The 17,260-nt window shown below is 43.2% G+C and overlaps 2 protein-coding genes across 3 annotated transcripts in view; both read left to right on the forward strand.

Annotated features, from left to right (window-relative positions):
* Positions 1-5,436: 5,436 nt before the first annotated feature.
* On the forward strand, positions 5,437-10,974 carry BCDIN3D (BCDIN3 domain containing RNA methyltransferase). Its single transcript, XM_061416190.1, has 2 exons — positions 5,437-5,717; positions 9,664-10,974. Exons 1-2 carry the CDS (start codon positions 5,484-5,486, stop codon positions 10,306-10,308), a joined length of 879 nt encoding a protein of 292 aa, XP_061272174.1. The 5' UTR covers positions 5,437-5,483; the 3' UTR covers positions 10,309-10,974.
* Positions 5,649-17,260, forward strand: part of NCKAP5L (NCK associated protein 5 like) — a 51,593-nt gene continuing 39,981 nt past the window's right edge. For both annotated transcript variants that reach the window (XM_061416186.1, XM_061416188.1), the window contains exon 1: positions 5,649-5,717. The gene's annotated coding sequence lies outside the window, so the exon portion shown is untranslated. The remainder of the gene's footprint in view (positions 5,718-17,260) is intronic.

Genomic DNA, 17,260 nt, shown 5'->3' on the forward strand with positions numbered 1-17,260 from the left:
GGATTGTGGGCATCATGTGGTAGTTTTATTTTTAATTCTTCGAGGAACATCCATACTGTTTGTCATGGAGGCTGCACCATTTTACATTTCCACCAATAATGCACAAGCATTCCACTTTGTCCACATCTTTGCCAATAGCTCCTGTCTTTTGTTTTTGTTTTCATAATAGCCATCCTAAATAGTCGTGAGGTGATATCTCATTGTGATTTTGATATGCATTTCTCCAATGACTAGTTGAGCATCTTTTCATATACCTGTTGGCCATTTGTATGTCCTCCTTTGGAAAAAATGTCTGTTCAAGTCCTTTGCCCATTTAAAAAATCAAGTTACTAAGTCTTTTTTTTTTTTTTGGTTTTGATTTATTCACTTCAGTTCAGTTCAGTTGCTCAGTCGTGTCCGACTCTTTGAAACCCCATGGACTGTAGCATGCCAGGCCTTCCTGTCCATCACCAACTCCCGAAGTTTATTCAAACTCATGTTCATTGAGTTGGTGATGCCATCCAACCATCTCATCCCCTGTTGTCCCCTTCTCCTGCCTTCAATCTTTCCCAGCATCAGGGTCTTTTCCAATGAGTCGGTTCTTCGCATCAGGTGGCTAAAGTATTGGAGTTTCAGCTTCATCATCAGTCCTTCCAATGAACATTCAGGACTGATTTCCTTTAGGATGAACTGGTTGGATCTCCTTGCAGTCCAAGGGACTCTCAAGAGTCTTCTCCAACACAACAGTTCAAAAGCATCAATTCTCTGGCGCTCAGCTTTCTTTATAGTCCAACTCTCACATCCATACATGACTACTGGAAAAATCATAGCCTTGACTAGATGGACCTTTGTTGGCAAAGTAATGTCTTTGCTTTTTAATATGTTGTCTAGGTTTGTCATAACTTTTCTTCCAAGGAGTAAGCATCTTTTAATTTCATGGCTGCAGTCACCATGTGCAATGATTTTGGAGCCCCCCAAAATAAAAATGTTTTCACTAGAAACATCTATTTGTTCTCCATCTATTTGCCATGGAGTGATGGGACCAGATGCCATAATCTTATTTTTCTGAATGTTGAGTTTTAAGCCAACATTTTCACTCTCCTCTTTCACTTTCATCAAGAGGCTCTTTAGTTCTTCTTCGCTTTCTGCCATAAGGGTGACGTCATCTGCATATCTGAGGTTATTGATATTTCTCCCGGAAATCTTGATTCCAGCTTGTGTTTCATCCAGTCCAGTGTTTCTCATGATGTACCTGCATATCAGTTAAATAAGCAGCATGAAAATATACAGCCTTGACGTACGCCTTTCCTGATTTGGAACCAGTCTGTTGTTCCTTGTCCAGTTCTAACTGTTGCTTCCTGACCTGCACACAGATTTCTCAAGAGGCAGGTCAGGTGGACTGGTATTCCCATCTCTTTAGGAATTTTCCACAGTTTGTGGTGATCCACACAGTCAAAGGCTTTGGCATAGTCAATAAAGCAGAAATAGATGTTTTTCTGGAACTCTCTTGCTTTTTCCATGATCCAGCGGATGTTGGCAATTTGGTCTCTGGTTCCTCTGTCTTTTCCAATACCAGCTTGAACATCTGGAAGTTCTTGGTTCACGTACTGTTGAAGCCTGGCTTGGAGAATTTTGAGCATTACTTTACTAGCATGTGAGATGAGGGCAATTGTGCGGTAGTTTGAGTATTCTTTGGCATTGCCTTTTTAGGGACTGGAATGAAAACTGACCTTTTCCAGTCCTGTGGCCACTGCTGCATTTTCCAAATTTGTTGGCATACTGAGTGTAGCACTTTCACAGCATCATCTTTCAGGATTTGAAATAGGTCAACTGGAATTCCATCACCTCCACTAGCTTTGTTTGATTTGTAGGAGTTCCTTATATATTTTAGAAATTAATCCCTTATCAAATAAGTAGCTTGGGAAATATTTTCCTCCACTCCATAGGTTACCTTTTCACTGTTAATGGTTTCTGTTGCTGTATAGAAGTTTTTAATTTGATATAGCTCCAATTGTCTATTTTTGCTTTTGTTGTCTGTGCTCTTGACATCATATCTATGAAATCATTACCAAAATCAGTCTTGAAGTCTTTCCTCTGTGATTTTTTTCCTTGCTGTTGTAGTTTCAGGTCTTACATTTAAGTCCTTAACCCATTTTGAGTTGATTTTTGTATAAGGATCCACTTTCATCTTTTTGCATATGAATATCCAGTCTTCCAATATCATTTGTTGATACTGAGTTTTCATTCAACACTTATTAAGCATCTTGGGCCAGGCATTATGGTAGGCATAGGAGAAAGGGAAAGATATACCCACCTGAATGCAGCGTTCTAAAGAACAGCAAGGAGAGATAATAAAGCCTTCTTAAGTAAGCAGTGCAAAGAAATAGAGGAAAACAACAGAATGGGAAAGACTAGAGATCTCTTCAAGAAAATTAGAGATAACAAGGGAACATTTCATGCAAATATGGGCACAATAAAGGACAGAAATGGTAAGGACCTAACAGAAGCAGAAGAGATTAAGAAGTGGTGGCAAGAATACACAGAAGAACTGTACCAAAAAAAGGTCTTAATAACCTGGATAACCACAATCATGCAGTCACTTACCTAGAGCCAGTCATCCTGAAGTAAAGTCAAGTGGGCCTTAAGAAGCATTACTACAAACAAAGCTAGTGGAGGTGATGGAATCCCAGCTGAGCTATTTCAAATCCTAAAAGATTTAATCGTGTCAAAGTGCTGCACTCAGTATGCCAGCAAACTTGGAAAACTAAGCAGTGGTCACAGGACTGGAAAAGGTCAGTTTTTATTCCAATCTCAAAGAAGGGTAATGCCAAAGAATGTTCAAAGTATCATACAGTTGCACTCATTTCACCTGCTAGCAAGATTATGCTCAAAATCCTCCAAGCTAGGATTCAGCAATACATGAACCAAGAACTTACAGATACACAGCTGGATTTAGAAAAGGCAGAAGAACCAGAGATCAAATTGCCAACATCCAATGGATCACAGAAAAAGCAAGAGAATTCCAGAAAAACATCTACTTCTGCTTCATTGACTACACTAAAGCCTTTGACTGTGTGGATCACAACAAACTGTGAAAAATTCTTTAAGAGTTGGGAATACCAGACCACCTTACCTGCCTCCTGAGAAACCTGTATGCAGGTCAAGAAGCAACAGTTAGAACCAGACATGGAAAAGCAGACTGTTTCAAAACTGGGAAAGGAGTACATCAAGGCTGTATATTGCCACCCTGATTATTTAACTTATATGCAGAGTTCAGTTCAGTTCAGTTGCTCAGTCATGTCTGACTCTTTGCGACCCCATGAACTGCAGCACACCAGGCCTCCCTGTCCATCACCAACTCCCGGAGTTCACTCAGACTCACGTCCATCGAGTTGGTGATGCCATCCAGCCATCTCATCCTCTGTCGTCCCCTTCTCCTCCTGCCCCCAATCCCTCCCAGCATCAGAGTCTTTTCCAATGAGTCAACTCTTCACATGAGGTGGCCAAAGTACTGGAGTTTCAGCTTTAGCATCATTCCTTCCAAAGAACACCTAGGACCAATCTCCTTTAGAACGGACTGGTTGGATCTCCTTGCAGTCCAAGGGACTCTCAAGAATCTTCTCCAACACCACAGTTCAAAAGCATCAATTCTTCAGCGCTCAGCTCTCTTCACAGTCCAACTCTTACATTCATACATGACCACTGGAAAAACCATAGCCTTGACTAGACGGACCTTTGTTGGCAAAGTAATGTCTCTGCTTTTGAATATGCTATCGAGGTTGGTCATAACTTTCCTTCCAAGGACTAAGCATCTTTTAATTCCACGGCTGCAATTACTATCTGCAGTGAGAGTACATCATATGAAATGCCAGGCTAGATGAATCACAAGCTGGAATCAAGATTGCTGGGAGAAATAAAAATAACCTCAGATATGCAGATGACATCACCTGAATGGCAGAAAACAAAGAGGAACTAAAGAGCCTTTTGATGAAAGGTGAAAAATCTGGCTTAAAACTCAACATATAAAAAACTAAGATCATGGATCCAGTCCCATCACTTTATAGCAAATAGATGGGGAAACAATGGAAACAGTGACAGACTATTTTCTTGGGCTCCAAAATCACTGCAGATGGTGACTGCAGCTATGAAATTAAAAGACACTTGCTCCTTGAAAAAAAGCTATGACAAACATAGACAATACATTAAAAAGCAGAGACATCACTTGGCTGATGAAGGTCCATATACTCAAAACTATGGTTTTTCCAGTAGTCATGCACAGATGTGAGAGTTGGACCATAAAGAAGGCTGAGCACTGAAGAATTCATGCTTTTGAACTGTGGCGTTGGGGAAGACTCTTGAAAGTCCCTTGGACAGCAAGATCAAACCAGTCAATCCTAAAGGAAATCAGTCCTGAATATTCATTGGAAGGACTGATGCTGAAGCTGAAGCCCCAATATTTTGGCCACCTGATGCAAAGAGCCAACTCATTGGAAAAGACTGATGCTGGAGAAGATTGAGGGCAGGAGGAGAAGGCAACAGAGAATGAGATGGTTGGATGGCATCATCCACTCAATGGACATGAGTTTGAGCAAACTCGGGGAGACAGTGAAGGACAGGGAAGCCTGGCATGTTGCAGTCCATGGGGTTGCAAAGAGTCCAACATGAGTGAGCAACTGAACAAAAAGGGGATTCAGGTTGAGAACAACATAATGGTTGCAAATACAACCTCCAGAACCAAAGTACCTGGGTTCAAATCCTGGTGCTATCATTTCTAACTGTTTCATTTTGGACAAATTACTAACTTTGTGGTCCCTCAATGTTCTCACCTATATAAAAAGGATATTAGTTATGGTTCTTTTTTCACAGGGTTGGTGTGAGGATTAAACAAATACCTGTAAAAGGTTTAGAAAAATGTCTGGCGTTTGTTAAGCCCTCTTATGTACTGGCTCTTAAGGCACAGTCCTTACCTCTCAAGAGCTCACAGTCTCCAGTTGCCCCTGTCTACCTGACCCACGTGGCAGGCTGGGCTATCTGGGTCTTCTGGCACCTCAAGTGACCAACAGTTTCTAGCTACCCTTTCCTGGAATCACAGGATGAACGGGTGCAAGTTCTTGGGTCATATATTCCCGTGCGACCTTAAGCAAGTAATTTCTAATCTCTGGGTCTCACTTTATGCATTTGTAAAGGAAGGAAGTTAGAACAAAATAGATTCCCAAATCCCAATAAATGCCTTGTTCTGGGTAGACCGTTGGCTTCAGCAAGTCATTCAATCTCTCTGCGCTTGTTTCTCACACACAAAAAACAGAATAATATTACTAACCACCTCCTAGATTATGGCGATGATGCCACGAGGCAACGCAAACCCCCTATTCCCGCTCTCACCCATGGGAGGCCGCCTTTATACTCAGTCCCTTTGCCGTTCAGCGCAAGCGCGCTGGAGCCCGGGCGGCCTGAAGGTTCAAGATTTCCGGTTCCGAGGGGACTCAGAGGCCAGACTGAGACTAATGGCGGCGTCCACGGAGCAGGCCACGGGGGGCGTCGAGACGACCGCGGCGGAAGAGAAACCGCGCGTTCTGGAACCCGGGGCAGCCCCGTTCGGAAATTTCCCTCATTATTCCCGCTTCCACCCTCCAGAGCAACGGCTCCGCCTCCTACCCCCGGAGCTGCTTCGCCGGCTCTTCCCTCAGAGTCCCGAGACAAGGCCGATCCTGGGGCTCGACGTGGGGTGTAACTCCGGGGTGAGTGCCGGGGGAGGGATCGGACGTCGGTTGAGCCGAGAGGTTGGCAGCTTTCAAGTCCTCTGGACTTTCGGCCTGGGCGTGGTATTACACCCCTCACAGCGTTCCCAAAATGAGTTTAAAGGTTTAGCGTTCGACCCCTCGCTGCTGCTACAGGACCCCCGGGGTCCTAACACCATCTCTCTTAGGAATCTGGGGGAGGAATCATTTTCAAATACGTTCGGAATTCCTGCGCCCCGCCTCCGCACTTGCAGCGTCTCAACCGAACCCCGGGTGGGCAGGGCCAAAGTGTCTGGGCTTCCGGCTGTTGCCTCCTGTCCAGCGTGGCTGGCGACTTGCTCGAAGAGAGGGGGGCTGCCTGAGACTCACGTTTGGAAGCGTGGAGTTGGGATTGGTTTACTGGATGAGATGAGCTGGGGGTGACAGAATCATGCGTGAAATTAAGAAAAGTGTGAAACAGTGCAGAACCAAGTGGATATTTTAAAAGCAATCAATTGGCTGAGGACAGTGGAGAAGATCGAGAAAGAAAATAAAGCATCCTGTTAGAGGAAGGCTTTGCCACATTTTCTTACCACAAAGTATTCTTAGGCATAAGAATGATTATAGTCAGACCACAAGCAAAACAGCGGAGCGTCTCTCTAACACCTATTTGTAGTAACTAGGATATCCTAGAGGAGCAGGCATTCTGACCCTATGATTACAGATGCTTCACAAAGTTAGTACCGTCACTCCTTTCCAGACCAGGAGGGGAAGGGGTAAGGAAAATTTTACCCTGTTTCTGGCCTTAGGCAGAAGAGACTTTAGTAGAAGGTTGAGGGCTGTAGGGACACAGCTGGTAAATGGGAGCGGGGCGGGGGGTGGGGGGGGTGGGGCTTACATTTGGACACAGGCTAAAGGCTGGAATGAGTAGAGATGGGTGTCTGACTATCCTTTGCAGACATTTCTCTTCTGTGATGATATATGAAATCAGAGGGGGAAAGCAGTGGAAAAGAGAAACTGGATATAAGATTTGAGGTTTCATGAAAGGCATTAGGAAACCACAATAGATTTTAAAGTTGAAAGTGCTATATGTGCACCTTAGGAGCCAAGACATGGTTGCAGTTAACTAGGGCAGTGGTTCCTAAACTTGGCTATATATTTAGGGAGTTTATTATTTTGCACTTAAAAGATTCTTGTATTAATACTTGATAAGGACCCCCCCCCCGCGGAGAAGGCAATAGCACCCCACTCCAGTACTCTTGCCTAGAAAATCCCATGGATGGAGGAGCCTGGTAGGCTGCAGCCCATGGGGTCGCTACCAGTCGGCCGCAACTGAGTGACTTCACTTTCACTTTTCACTTTCACGCAGTGGAGAAGGCAATGGCAACCCACTCCAGTGTTCTCGCCTGGAGAATCCCAGGGACGGCAGAGCCTGATGGGCTGCTGTCTATGGGGTCGCACAGAGTCGGACACGACTGAAGCAACTTAGCAGCAGTAGCAGCAGCAAGACCCCCCCCCCAATTCAAAATACAAAGGGATACATAGCAAGTCTCTACTCCTGACCCTACATCCTCCTCTTCCTATGATGATAGTCACTCAGTCGTGTCTGAGTGACGGTGGACTGTAGCCTGCCAGGCTCCTAAGCCTGTCCATGGAATTCTCCAGGCAGGACTACTGGAGTGGGTGGCCATTTCCTTCTGCAGGGGATCTTCCCGACCCAGGGATTGAACTTAGGTCTCCTGCACTGCAGGCAGATTCTTTATGTCTGAGCAACAGGAAAGCCTCTTCCTGTACACAAGGGCAACTGCTATTTATAGTTTCTTGAGTATGTGGCCTATGTGTACACAGACATCTGTGTATGTATAAATATCTCACCTCTTCTAGTTTTACAAATAATAGCACACTGTTTTGCATCTTGGTCTTCATTTAGTAATTTGGAGATCACTCATGTCACTACATTCTTTTTTAGTAGCTTCATAATATTTTTTTGTATAGATGTGCCATAATTTGGGGGCTACTTTGTTTAAATCTTAATAACTAGGCCTTACTCTAGACCTACTGAATCAGACACTTGGGGATTGAGACCTTGAGTCTGTATTTTTTTTTTTAAGCTTCCTGGGGACTCTAAGATTCAAGAAATAAGGATGGAGAGTATTAAGAGATGTGGTAGAGGAGGGACTGATGTGATGAAAATGACTGATCAAACATGGGATACACCCAGGACTTCCCTGGTGGTCCAGTGGTTTAAGAGTCTACCAATGCAGGGGGCACGGGTTTGATCCTTGGTCAAGGAACTAAGGTCCGACATGCCATGCATGCATGGTCAAAAGATTTTTTTTAAATCTGATACACCCAAGATCAGCTAGGAGGAGGGAAACAAATAAATACAGAGAGAGGAAGAAATTTTTAAGCAGAATACTATAGAATCTTCCTACTTAAAATGTGGTCCTTGAACTATAGCATCAGCATGACTTGGAAGCTTATCAGAAATACAGAATCTCAGTTCCCAACCCAGATCTACTAATTTAACATTTTTATTTTAGTAAGATCCCTAGGTGATGTGAATGCCTATTAAAGTATGAGATGCCTGCTATGGAGTAAAGACCTTAATGTTGCCTAAATCTTGCCATGTAATAACCATGTGACATTGGACTGCCCTGTGAACCATAATTTTTAAAATACAGGGGTCTTTTGTGTGTGTGTGTGAACTACGCCACACATAGAGAACAGTGCACAAAACATAAATTCACACTTTATGAATTATTATAAAGCAGAAACTTTGATGACTAGTGTCTGTATCAAGAATAAAATGTCAGCCACCCAAGAAGTCTCCCATATGCCTTTCCCTGCTCATAAACCCCCCTCTCTACCCAGAGAGCTCAACTTTTATTATTATTGTTTCCTTGCTTTTTTTATAGCTTACTATTTTTGTATCCCTAAACAATGTAGTTTAATTTTATACATTTTCAAACTTCATATAAATGGAAGCTTGCCATATATTTTCTTTTTGTGTCCTGCTTTTTTATTCGGCATTATGTGTTTGCGTGAGTCATCCATGTTGCTGCACTAAGCTGAATTCCTTCCTTTTTAATTGCTATCTGGTATACCATCTTAATCCCTGCTACTATTATTGGACATCTGGGTTGTTTCCAGATACACTTTCTTCACCTGCACGAAGGTCTTATATATTATCCTCATAGGATTGTTGCACAGAGCAAATGAGGTAGTGAATAGAAAAATGCCTTGGAAAAAACAGATTAGAACACAAATTTGAGTTAGTTGTAATGGTTATAGAAGTCAAAGTTAGAGAAAGGAGATAGTGACTTAAGAGTCAAAAAGGTGCTAAGGTGATGAAAATCACAAATAATTGGATTTAGCTAGAAGGAGGTCTGCAGTGACTTTTGGGGATAATGGATACAAAAGCAGAGTAAGTCTCAAAAGGGGGTGGTGAAGTGTAAGACATGTAGTAAAACTGAAGATGCAGAGTGAAGGCTGAATGAGGACTTTTTGCAATCCAGACTTTCCCAACCACAAGTCTGAGAAGTAGATTTTTATGAGATGGTGCTTGCTCTCTTCCTCACCTTCCTGGCAGGGAGCATGGTTATTATGCCTCTTAAATATTTGCTCCTCCCTGGGGTATGAGATACTCAAAAAAAAAAAAAAAAAGGCATGTTACTTAAGCTGGAAAATACAGCTCTGGACTCCTTTGCTGCATCCATTGGGCTATAACTTTCAACCATGCAACCTATCAGTATCAGGAAGGTATAGAGATGATGCATTACAGCCTGAGACCCCTGGAGGGCTCTGTGGAAAACTTTGGGGGGCAACCTCCTTAGGCTATAGTTTAAGAACCTTACATCCCATAAAGCTAGGAGTAGGTGATTCAGTGAGAGTCTAAGAGATACAGGTTTCTCTTCCATTCACTGGTTGAGAGCCGCAATGACAAAGCTCTTTTGGATTCCTCTAGGATCTGAGTGTGGCTCTATACAAACATTTCCTTTCCCTACATGATGGGGAGACCTGCTTAGATGCCTCAAGAGAACTCCATCTCCTCTGCTGTGACATAGATCCAGTCCTGGTGGAACGAGCTGAAAAAGAATGCCCTTTTCCTGATGGTTTGACTTTTATTACCCTGGACTTCATGAATCAAAGGACCCGGAAAGTTCTCCTGAGCTCTTTTTTGAGCCAGTTTGGACGCTCAGTTTTTGATATTGGCTTCTGCATGTCAGTAACCATGTGGATTCACCTGAACCATGGGGACCAAGGCCTGTGGGAGTTCCTGGCCCACCTTTCTTCCCTATGCCGCTACCTCCTCGTGGAGCCACAGCCCTGGAAGTGTTACCGGGCAGCTGCAAGGCGTCTCCGGAAGCTGGGCCTCCATGATTTTGACCACTTCCGCTCCCTGGCCATCCGAGGTGATATGGCCAGCCAGATTGTGCAGATCTTGACCCAGGACCATGGCATGGAATTAGTATGCTGCTTTGGCAACACCAAATGGGACCGAAGCCTTCTGCTCTTCAGGACAAAACAAGCCACAGAGACTCATCCGATCCCTGAGTCGCTGATAGAAGAAGGAAAAGAAAGGAACAGAATAAGATTCTGGAGAGAGTGAGATGGGAGGGCGGTAAGACCAGGATAGAGATATTGAAAGAGTTTTATATAAAAATTAAGTTCATTCTCCTTAACTCCTGGTAGTTAGGCAGCCTCCAAACCTGGCAGAAGTTTTGTTTCTGGGACATGGAACTAAACAAATTATTATCTGTTCCCCATTTTGGGGGGATGATCCCTGAGGAGACTGTCTGAGGGGCAATGACCTGGGCTGTCTGGCAGGAGGTAACCTAGAGAAAGTGCTTCTGGGATATGCAAGGGGCTGCTTTTGGTGATTATTTAGGAAAACTTAGACAAGGTTAGCCTTAGAATGTGTCTGTTCCCTGGGCTACTTGAATCTGATCTGCCTTCTTCAGGCTTTCTTCTAGACTTATCCTGTCTATGAGGCAAAACCTCACAATACAGTCTGGAAAGAAAAGTCACTGGCCTGTCTAAAGGAGAGCTTTGGTAGGAAAAATATCTTTCCAGAGCAGGTCAAGTTTCCAGCACGCCCAGGCTGAGCATGGCAGTCACAGATACAGTATTAGCCAAGATACATTGACTAGCATTTACAAAGTGTTTAAAAGATTTAAATCATGAACTCAAAATTCAACTGGTACAAATGAAATGAATGAAGTGGGATTGTATACAGTATATACAATTATATATAATAAAAGTGACTTGAGTATGATTGAGAATACCCTGTGAATCTGGAGTAGAAAAGAAACTTATGCCTTTAACCACTCTTCCCCTGGAGGTTTCAGCTCAAGAAAAAGAACCTCACCCAAGCTCAAAGCAGAAAACATGCCAGTGAGTAAGTAAATTTTGGACTTTTTTGTCAGGGACCTCTGCCAAAGCACACCAGCATGGAGGTACATACCACTATGGGGATGGGAATATTCGCAGGGAAGCGTATACTAAATGCAGCCTGGAGTTGGATGGCTGTAGCATCTGTGCTATGAAACAGGTGTCACTGATATCTGACAGGTGTCAATTTTTAAAACACCCATGAGTCTATTCCAAGGGAAAGTGGAAGGTAGAAACAGATTTGGTGGAGAGAAGATAGAAAAACAAAGCACCTAGCTAAGAAGGGAAACTGGTTTGATGAGTTTAAAAATCCCTAAGATCCTGTTTTCAGAGTTGATGTTATAAGAGGGAGGAAAAGGGAACGAGAGTCTGAACCACCAATTAGAGGTTGGACCTCTTGAAGAAGTTAGGAAAAGTTCCTACTAAGGAATTTGAACTTTATGCATGAGGGAGCAGAAGCCAGAGCAATCCCTAAATAATAGGAGGATGGAACCAAAACCTTCATTTAGGAAAACCAATTTTTCTATTTTGTGCAGGATAATTGTATGGTTGGTGCCATTTCCAATCTCAATTAGACTCCAATACTGCTTCTCGGTCTTTTTATATTGCTGCTTCTGATCACTTTTACCCTCGTGACTCTTGCAGACTTTTCCCCTCTGCAGGCTCTTGGCTCTTCCTGCTCCATTAATCTACGCAGGTGCCCTAACCACCACCGAGTGCCATTCTTGTTTCCGGTGTCAGGAAGTCTTTTCTTGCCCTCAGTCTTGAACCCTTCTTCTTCCCTTGTTTTCACTTCTAACTTACCCAGTAATCTTTTACCCAAATAACCTCTGCCTAAGTTCCTGATCCCAACCTATACTACCCCTCCCAAATTGTATTTTATTAAGGATCCTCTTGGTGTCCTTTGGCCTCATTGACTCCTTCCTGTCCACTTACCAACATGTTCAGTTCTCTCTCATCTTCAAAACCACCAACTTTTCCTTTGTCCTGTCTCCCTCTCAACCTTATGCAGTCTTTCCCTCCATCTCCTCACCACCAAACATACGCAAAGCCCTTGAAAGAACGGATGCCACAGCCTCTGCTCCCTCTCCTCCCATTCATCAGTGGCCACCTGAACACCGTATTCTGAGGCCTCTTTTCAGTCTTCCTCCTGAGCCATGGAATCGTTCAACACTATTGCCTCCTTCCTTATTGAACCACTCACCCTGGTTTCTGTCGTACCTCTCCCCGTTTATTCTCTTCCAGTCTCTTAGTTTCTCTCTGTCCCTTAAGCAATTGGTTCACATTTTAATTTGTATAAGAATTACCCTGGAAGTCCTGGATTCATCTCCAGAAACAGTGATTCAGGTCAGAAATGGGGCTTAAGATTTTGGTTTGATTTGGGGTTTGGGCACTTTTTTTTTTTTTTTTTTGCATTTTTTTACCGTGGTAAAATAAATGTAACATAAAATGTAGAACTATACATTCTGTGGCATTAGATACATCTACAATGAGGAATCTTTTTGACAAGTACCCCATATGATTCTGACGCAAGTTGATACAGACCATACTGTGACGCTTGGGGTTCCTTAGTGTCCATCCAGTCCTCTTCTACACATTTTTCCTGGGGTGATTTCCTCTGTTCCAATACCTTTACGCTGACAACCCCCAATAGTTATAAGCCCCACCTCCACAGTTGCAGATTAATATTTCCCTGTTTTGTAGTCACATTCCCCTGATAGATCAGACAGTAAAGAATCCGCCTGCAATGCAGGAGACCTGGGTTCAGTCTCTGGGTCAGGAAGATCCCCTGGAGAAGGGAATGGCAACCCACTCCAGTATTCTTGTCTGGAGAATTCCACAGAGGAGCCTGGTGGGCTCATGGGGTAACAGAGAGTCAGACATGACTGAGTAACTAACACTTTTCCCTAGACAGTTATCTGGCACCTCAAATCCAACATATCCCCAAAGCAAACTCACTACCCTTATTCCAAACCTAATCCTCTCAATTGTTGGCATCCACTCATTGTTCAAGCTACAAATTTCAGTTAATTCTCCTCATTTATACTTCCCACATTGAAATACAGCCCAGTAAATTCTACCAATAATGTATAAATTCCACTTACTCCATCCATGTGGCTGGTGCCTACCAAAGGTTCCAGGTACATCTTCAGTGGTTTCCAGGTGCTTAGAGTCTTGTCCATTATCCAGCGCCTAACGACTACTGTTCAGTAAGGTAGCTGCTTGCTATTTAAATTAAATAAATAAAATTTAAAATTCAGCTCCTCAGTTCTGCTAGCCACATTTCAGGTGTTCAGTGGCCATATGGACTAGTGACTAGATTATTGGACAGCACAGAAAGAGAATATTCCCACTGTTGCAGAAAGTTGTATAGGACAGTGCTAGTCTTCATGCCTTTCCTCCATGCATCAGCTGTGCTGAACTGAACTTCATAGCACAAACTCCTGCTTGCCTTTGCTCTCCCCCCTCTTCCACTTTGCAGTGTGGTTCAACTGTTTGTCCTAAAAGATGGCTCAGATGTTACATTTTCTCAAATCTTCCCCAACTACTATAGTACTTAAACTTGTTACTATATTCTAGTGAGGACTTTGCATGGAAGCCTCTATTACAGTGTTTACCTCATCATACTATAATTGTTTTGATGCCTCTTCCTCACCACCAGGAGACTGAGCTCCTCAAGCTCAACTTATTTTTGTATATCTAGGCCTAACTCAATGTCTGACACATGGCAGGCAGCCAGGAATTACTTGTTGAATGAAGATATGAGTGGACAAAAGAGAAATACACCAAAATTCAAGTACTGAGAAGAAAACGGAGACCTATGAATGAGCAAAAGACTATCCAGGATACTAAAAATGGGGAAACTAGAAAGTTGAGAGGAAAATATGCTTAGCCTTTGGCATGGATTTTTGAGTAATGTTTCCCAAATATATATTTGAAATAAGATGTTCATTCCAAGGCCTTTATTGATAGTTTGGAAGAGAGGAGCAAATAAAGACTAGATACAAAAATTTGGAAGTCATTCACATAGAATGATTGAGATTTAATGAGTAGTAAATTCCAAAAATAGGTGGATGTAATAGGTTTGAGGGCTGCTACTAGTTTTTGAGTGAGGAAAACAAGGAACAACCAAAAGAAGTCTGGTTAGAAACAGGAAAAAAAGAAAACAGAAAAAGATAATAAGCACCATATGCCAGACAACATAGTTTTTTAAATCCTGAACCCTATGGGATAGATACTGTTATTCTCATTTTGCAGATGTGAGAACTGAAGCACACACAGGTTGACTGAAGTCACACAGGTGACTCCCAAGGTCACACACCTTGTAAGCGGCAGAGCTGGGCTTTGAACCTAGGCAGTGTAGTTGCGGTGGAGAAGACAATGGCAACCCACTCCAGTGTGCTTGCCTGGAGAATCCCAGGGACAGGGGAGCCTGGTGGGCTGCCGTATATGGGGTCGCACAGAGTCGGACACGACTGAAGCGACTTAGCAGCAGCAGTGTAGTTGTGGAGACTGGGCCTTGGCTACTATGCCTTGAAATGTCACAGAAATCAAGACTGAGAAGAGATTCCCAAAAAACAGTGTAAAAGAGCATATGCTTTGGAGTTACTATGCTGCTTCAAATTATGTGTTCAGACCTGGGAATAAGAGACCCAGCCAGGCCACTCTTAGCTATGCCTGATGTTCTTGGAATTTCCCTCACAGAAATCAGGCCTAATTCTAGGTTTAATACTCAGTACCCTGCTGCTGCCGCCTTCCAGTTAAATAAGTGCATTTCGCAAACATAGACACCCTGATAGGTCTCCGTAAGTGCTAACTACCCTCACTGTACTCTTGACTTGCCAGCATCCATAACCTTTCCCTGAATTTCTGAAACTCCCAATCTTCCCTCTAGCTTTGACTTCTGGATAGGACCTCCAAAAAGTGGATTTCATGCTCAGGAAGTAGGGATTCCAAGGCCTACTCCAGGATGTATTAAAATCCAAAGGTAAGGTCCTTCTCAGCAATCTGGCATTGAGTGTGGCCTAGGAATAGTGCAGTGGAAAGAATATCAGGTTTGGAATGAGGCTCTGCCAGTAACTCATTGTATGACCACCCTATTCAATTCATTTAACCTCTCTGAGCCTCAGTTTACTCATCTGTACAACTGAAATACCAAGACCTTTTTCCTATGCCCAGATGAGCTAAACGATATGAAAGTAATTGGCAAAATATGGTTATGGTTAAACCAAGTGCTGTTATCTTCTAAACATGCTATGGATCACAACCATGCCTGTTAGATCAAAGGCTTATGAGAAAAACATCTCGTCTCTAGAAAACATGCATCTTACTATTTCAAATAATTTTTTTTTAAGGTGAGGAAGTAATAGGAATGTAGCTTCAGCTTACAGAACATTTTATAGGAAGCAATGCTGGGAGGGAGTGATTGTTATGATGGTCGAACAATGATAGCAGTGATTACAGATGTGAGTTTACCTACTTCTCTGCCGATCTTAATTTAAGAACACTTTGCAACCTGGTGACCCTGCTGATGCTCTCTCCCTTCACCAAGGCAAGGTGAAGAAATATATATGGGGCTGTGGCAGGCTGCATGTTGGTCCCTCTGAAATGTCCACATCCTAATCCCTGGGACCTGCGGATGCTACCTTCCATAGCAAAAAGGACTTTGTAGATGTGTACAGATGTGCCGAGTAAGAATCTTGATTACAGATTTTGAGATCAAGAGATTAATCCTGATTATCAGAGTTGGCCCTAAATGTAATCACAAGTGTCCTTATAAGAGGGAGGCAAAGGGAGATTTGACCACAGTAGGTGGAATGACAGAAGCAAGAAGCCCGAGTGATATAAGGAAGGGCTGGGAGCCAAGAAATGAAGTTAGAAAAGGAAAGGAAGTGGACTCCCCCCAGAAGCCTCCAGAAGGAATGTTGCCCTGCCAATACCTTGATTTTAGACTTCTGATCTCCAGAACTGTAAGAGAATAAATTGTGTTGTTTTAAACCACTGAGTTTGCAATGATTTGTTACAGCAGGAATAGGAAACTAATACAGGGATTCTGACTACAGTGAGACTAGGCTACAAGCCAAGTGGCACCTGTCCCAAATAACTCCTGATGGCAGGAAATGGCCCGGTGACCAAAGGAGTAGGCTGGGGCTCCATCAACATGGGTAACTGAGGAATCTTCAGTCATTGAAAGCTTCGGGAGATGCTTCAGCATCTGAACCTGACCTCCCAACATTTCTATAGGCTATAGGTCAGCAGTTACCTGACCTCTGGGGAGGAACTGTTGTATTTGAAATCTGTAGCAGTTAGTTTCAAACGAGATGTGTAAATAGTGCTCATAATGATGAGGTCCCAGTACCAAGAGGGTAATGATTGTGTAATGGCCTAGGAGAGCCTTTGGAGATGGTAAGAATATCTTTGGCTTCAAGAAAAGATCATCTTTATTTATCCTCAAAATAGCCTAATTTAGGAACCAACACCAAACGTGACAAGAGACTTATTGAGGAATAAGAATGAAGAGTGGTCTTGGACAGACTTTAAAAATATATGTCTGTAATCCAGTATATTCAAAAATTAGCATTTCAACATGCAGTCAACATAAAAATTATTAATGAGATATGTTATTTTCTAATACTGCCTTCAAACTCTGCTGCTAAGTCACTTCAGTCGTGTCTGACTCTGTGTGACCCCATAGACAGCAGCCCACCAGGCTCCCCGTCCCTGGGATTCTCCAGGCAAGAACACTGGAGTGGGTTGCCATTTCCTTCTCCAATGCATGACAGTGAAAAGTGAAAGTGAAGTCGCTCAGTCGTGTCCAACTCTCAGCAACCCCATGGACTGCAGCCCACCAGGCTCCCCGCAGTCCCTGGGATTCTGCAGGCAAGGACACTGGAGTGGGTTGCCATTTCCTTCTCCAATGCATGACAGTGAAAAGTGAAAGTGAAGTCGCTCAGTCGTGTCCAACTCTCAGCAACCCCATGGACTGCAGCCTACCAGGCTCCTCCGTCCATGGGATTTTCCAGGCAAGAGTACTGGAGTGGGATGCCATTGCCTTCTCAAACTCTAGTGTGTATTTTATACTTATAGCTCATCTCAGTCTGGACTAGCCACATTTCAGATGCTTGTTAGCCACATGTGGCTAACACTACACATTTATGACAAATCAAAAA

The sequence above is a fragment of the Bos javanicus genome, chromosome 5, assembly GCF_032452875.1.
Source record: "Bos javanicus breed banteng chromosome 5, ARS-OSU_banteng_1.0, whole genome shotgun sequence".
In the NCBI taxonomy this organism is placed as follows: Eukaryota; Metazoa; Chordata; class Mammalia; order Artiodactyla; family Bovidae; genus Bos; species Bos javanicus.

Coding starts and splice junctions, on each gene's coding strand:
- BCDIN3D (XM_061416190.1), top strand. CDS start 5,484: ATGGCGGCGTCCACGGAGCAGGCCACGGGGGGCGTCGAGACGACCGCG. Junction 5,718..9,663: donor ACGTGGGGTGTAACTCCGGG/GTGAGTGCCGGG, acceptor GGATTCCTCTAG/GATCTGAGTGTGGCTCTATA.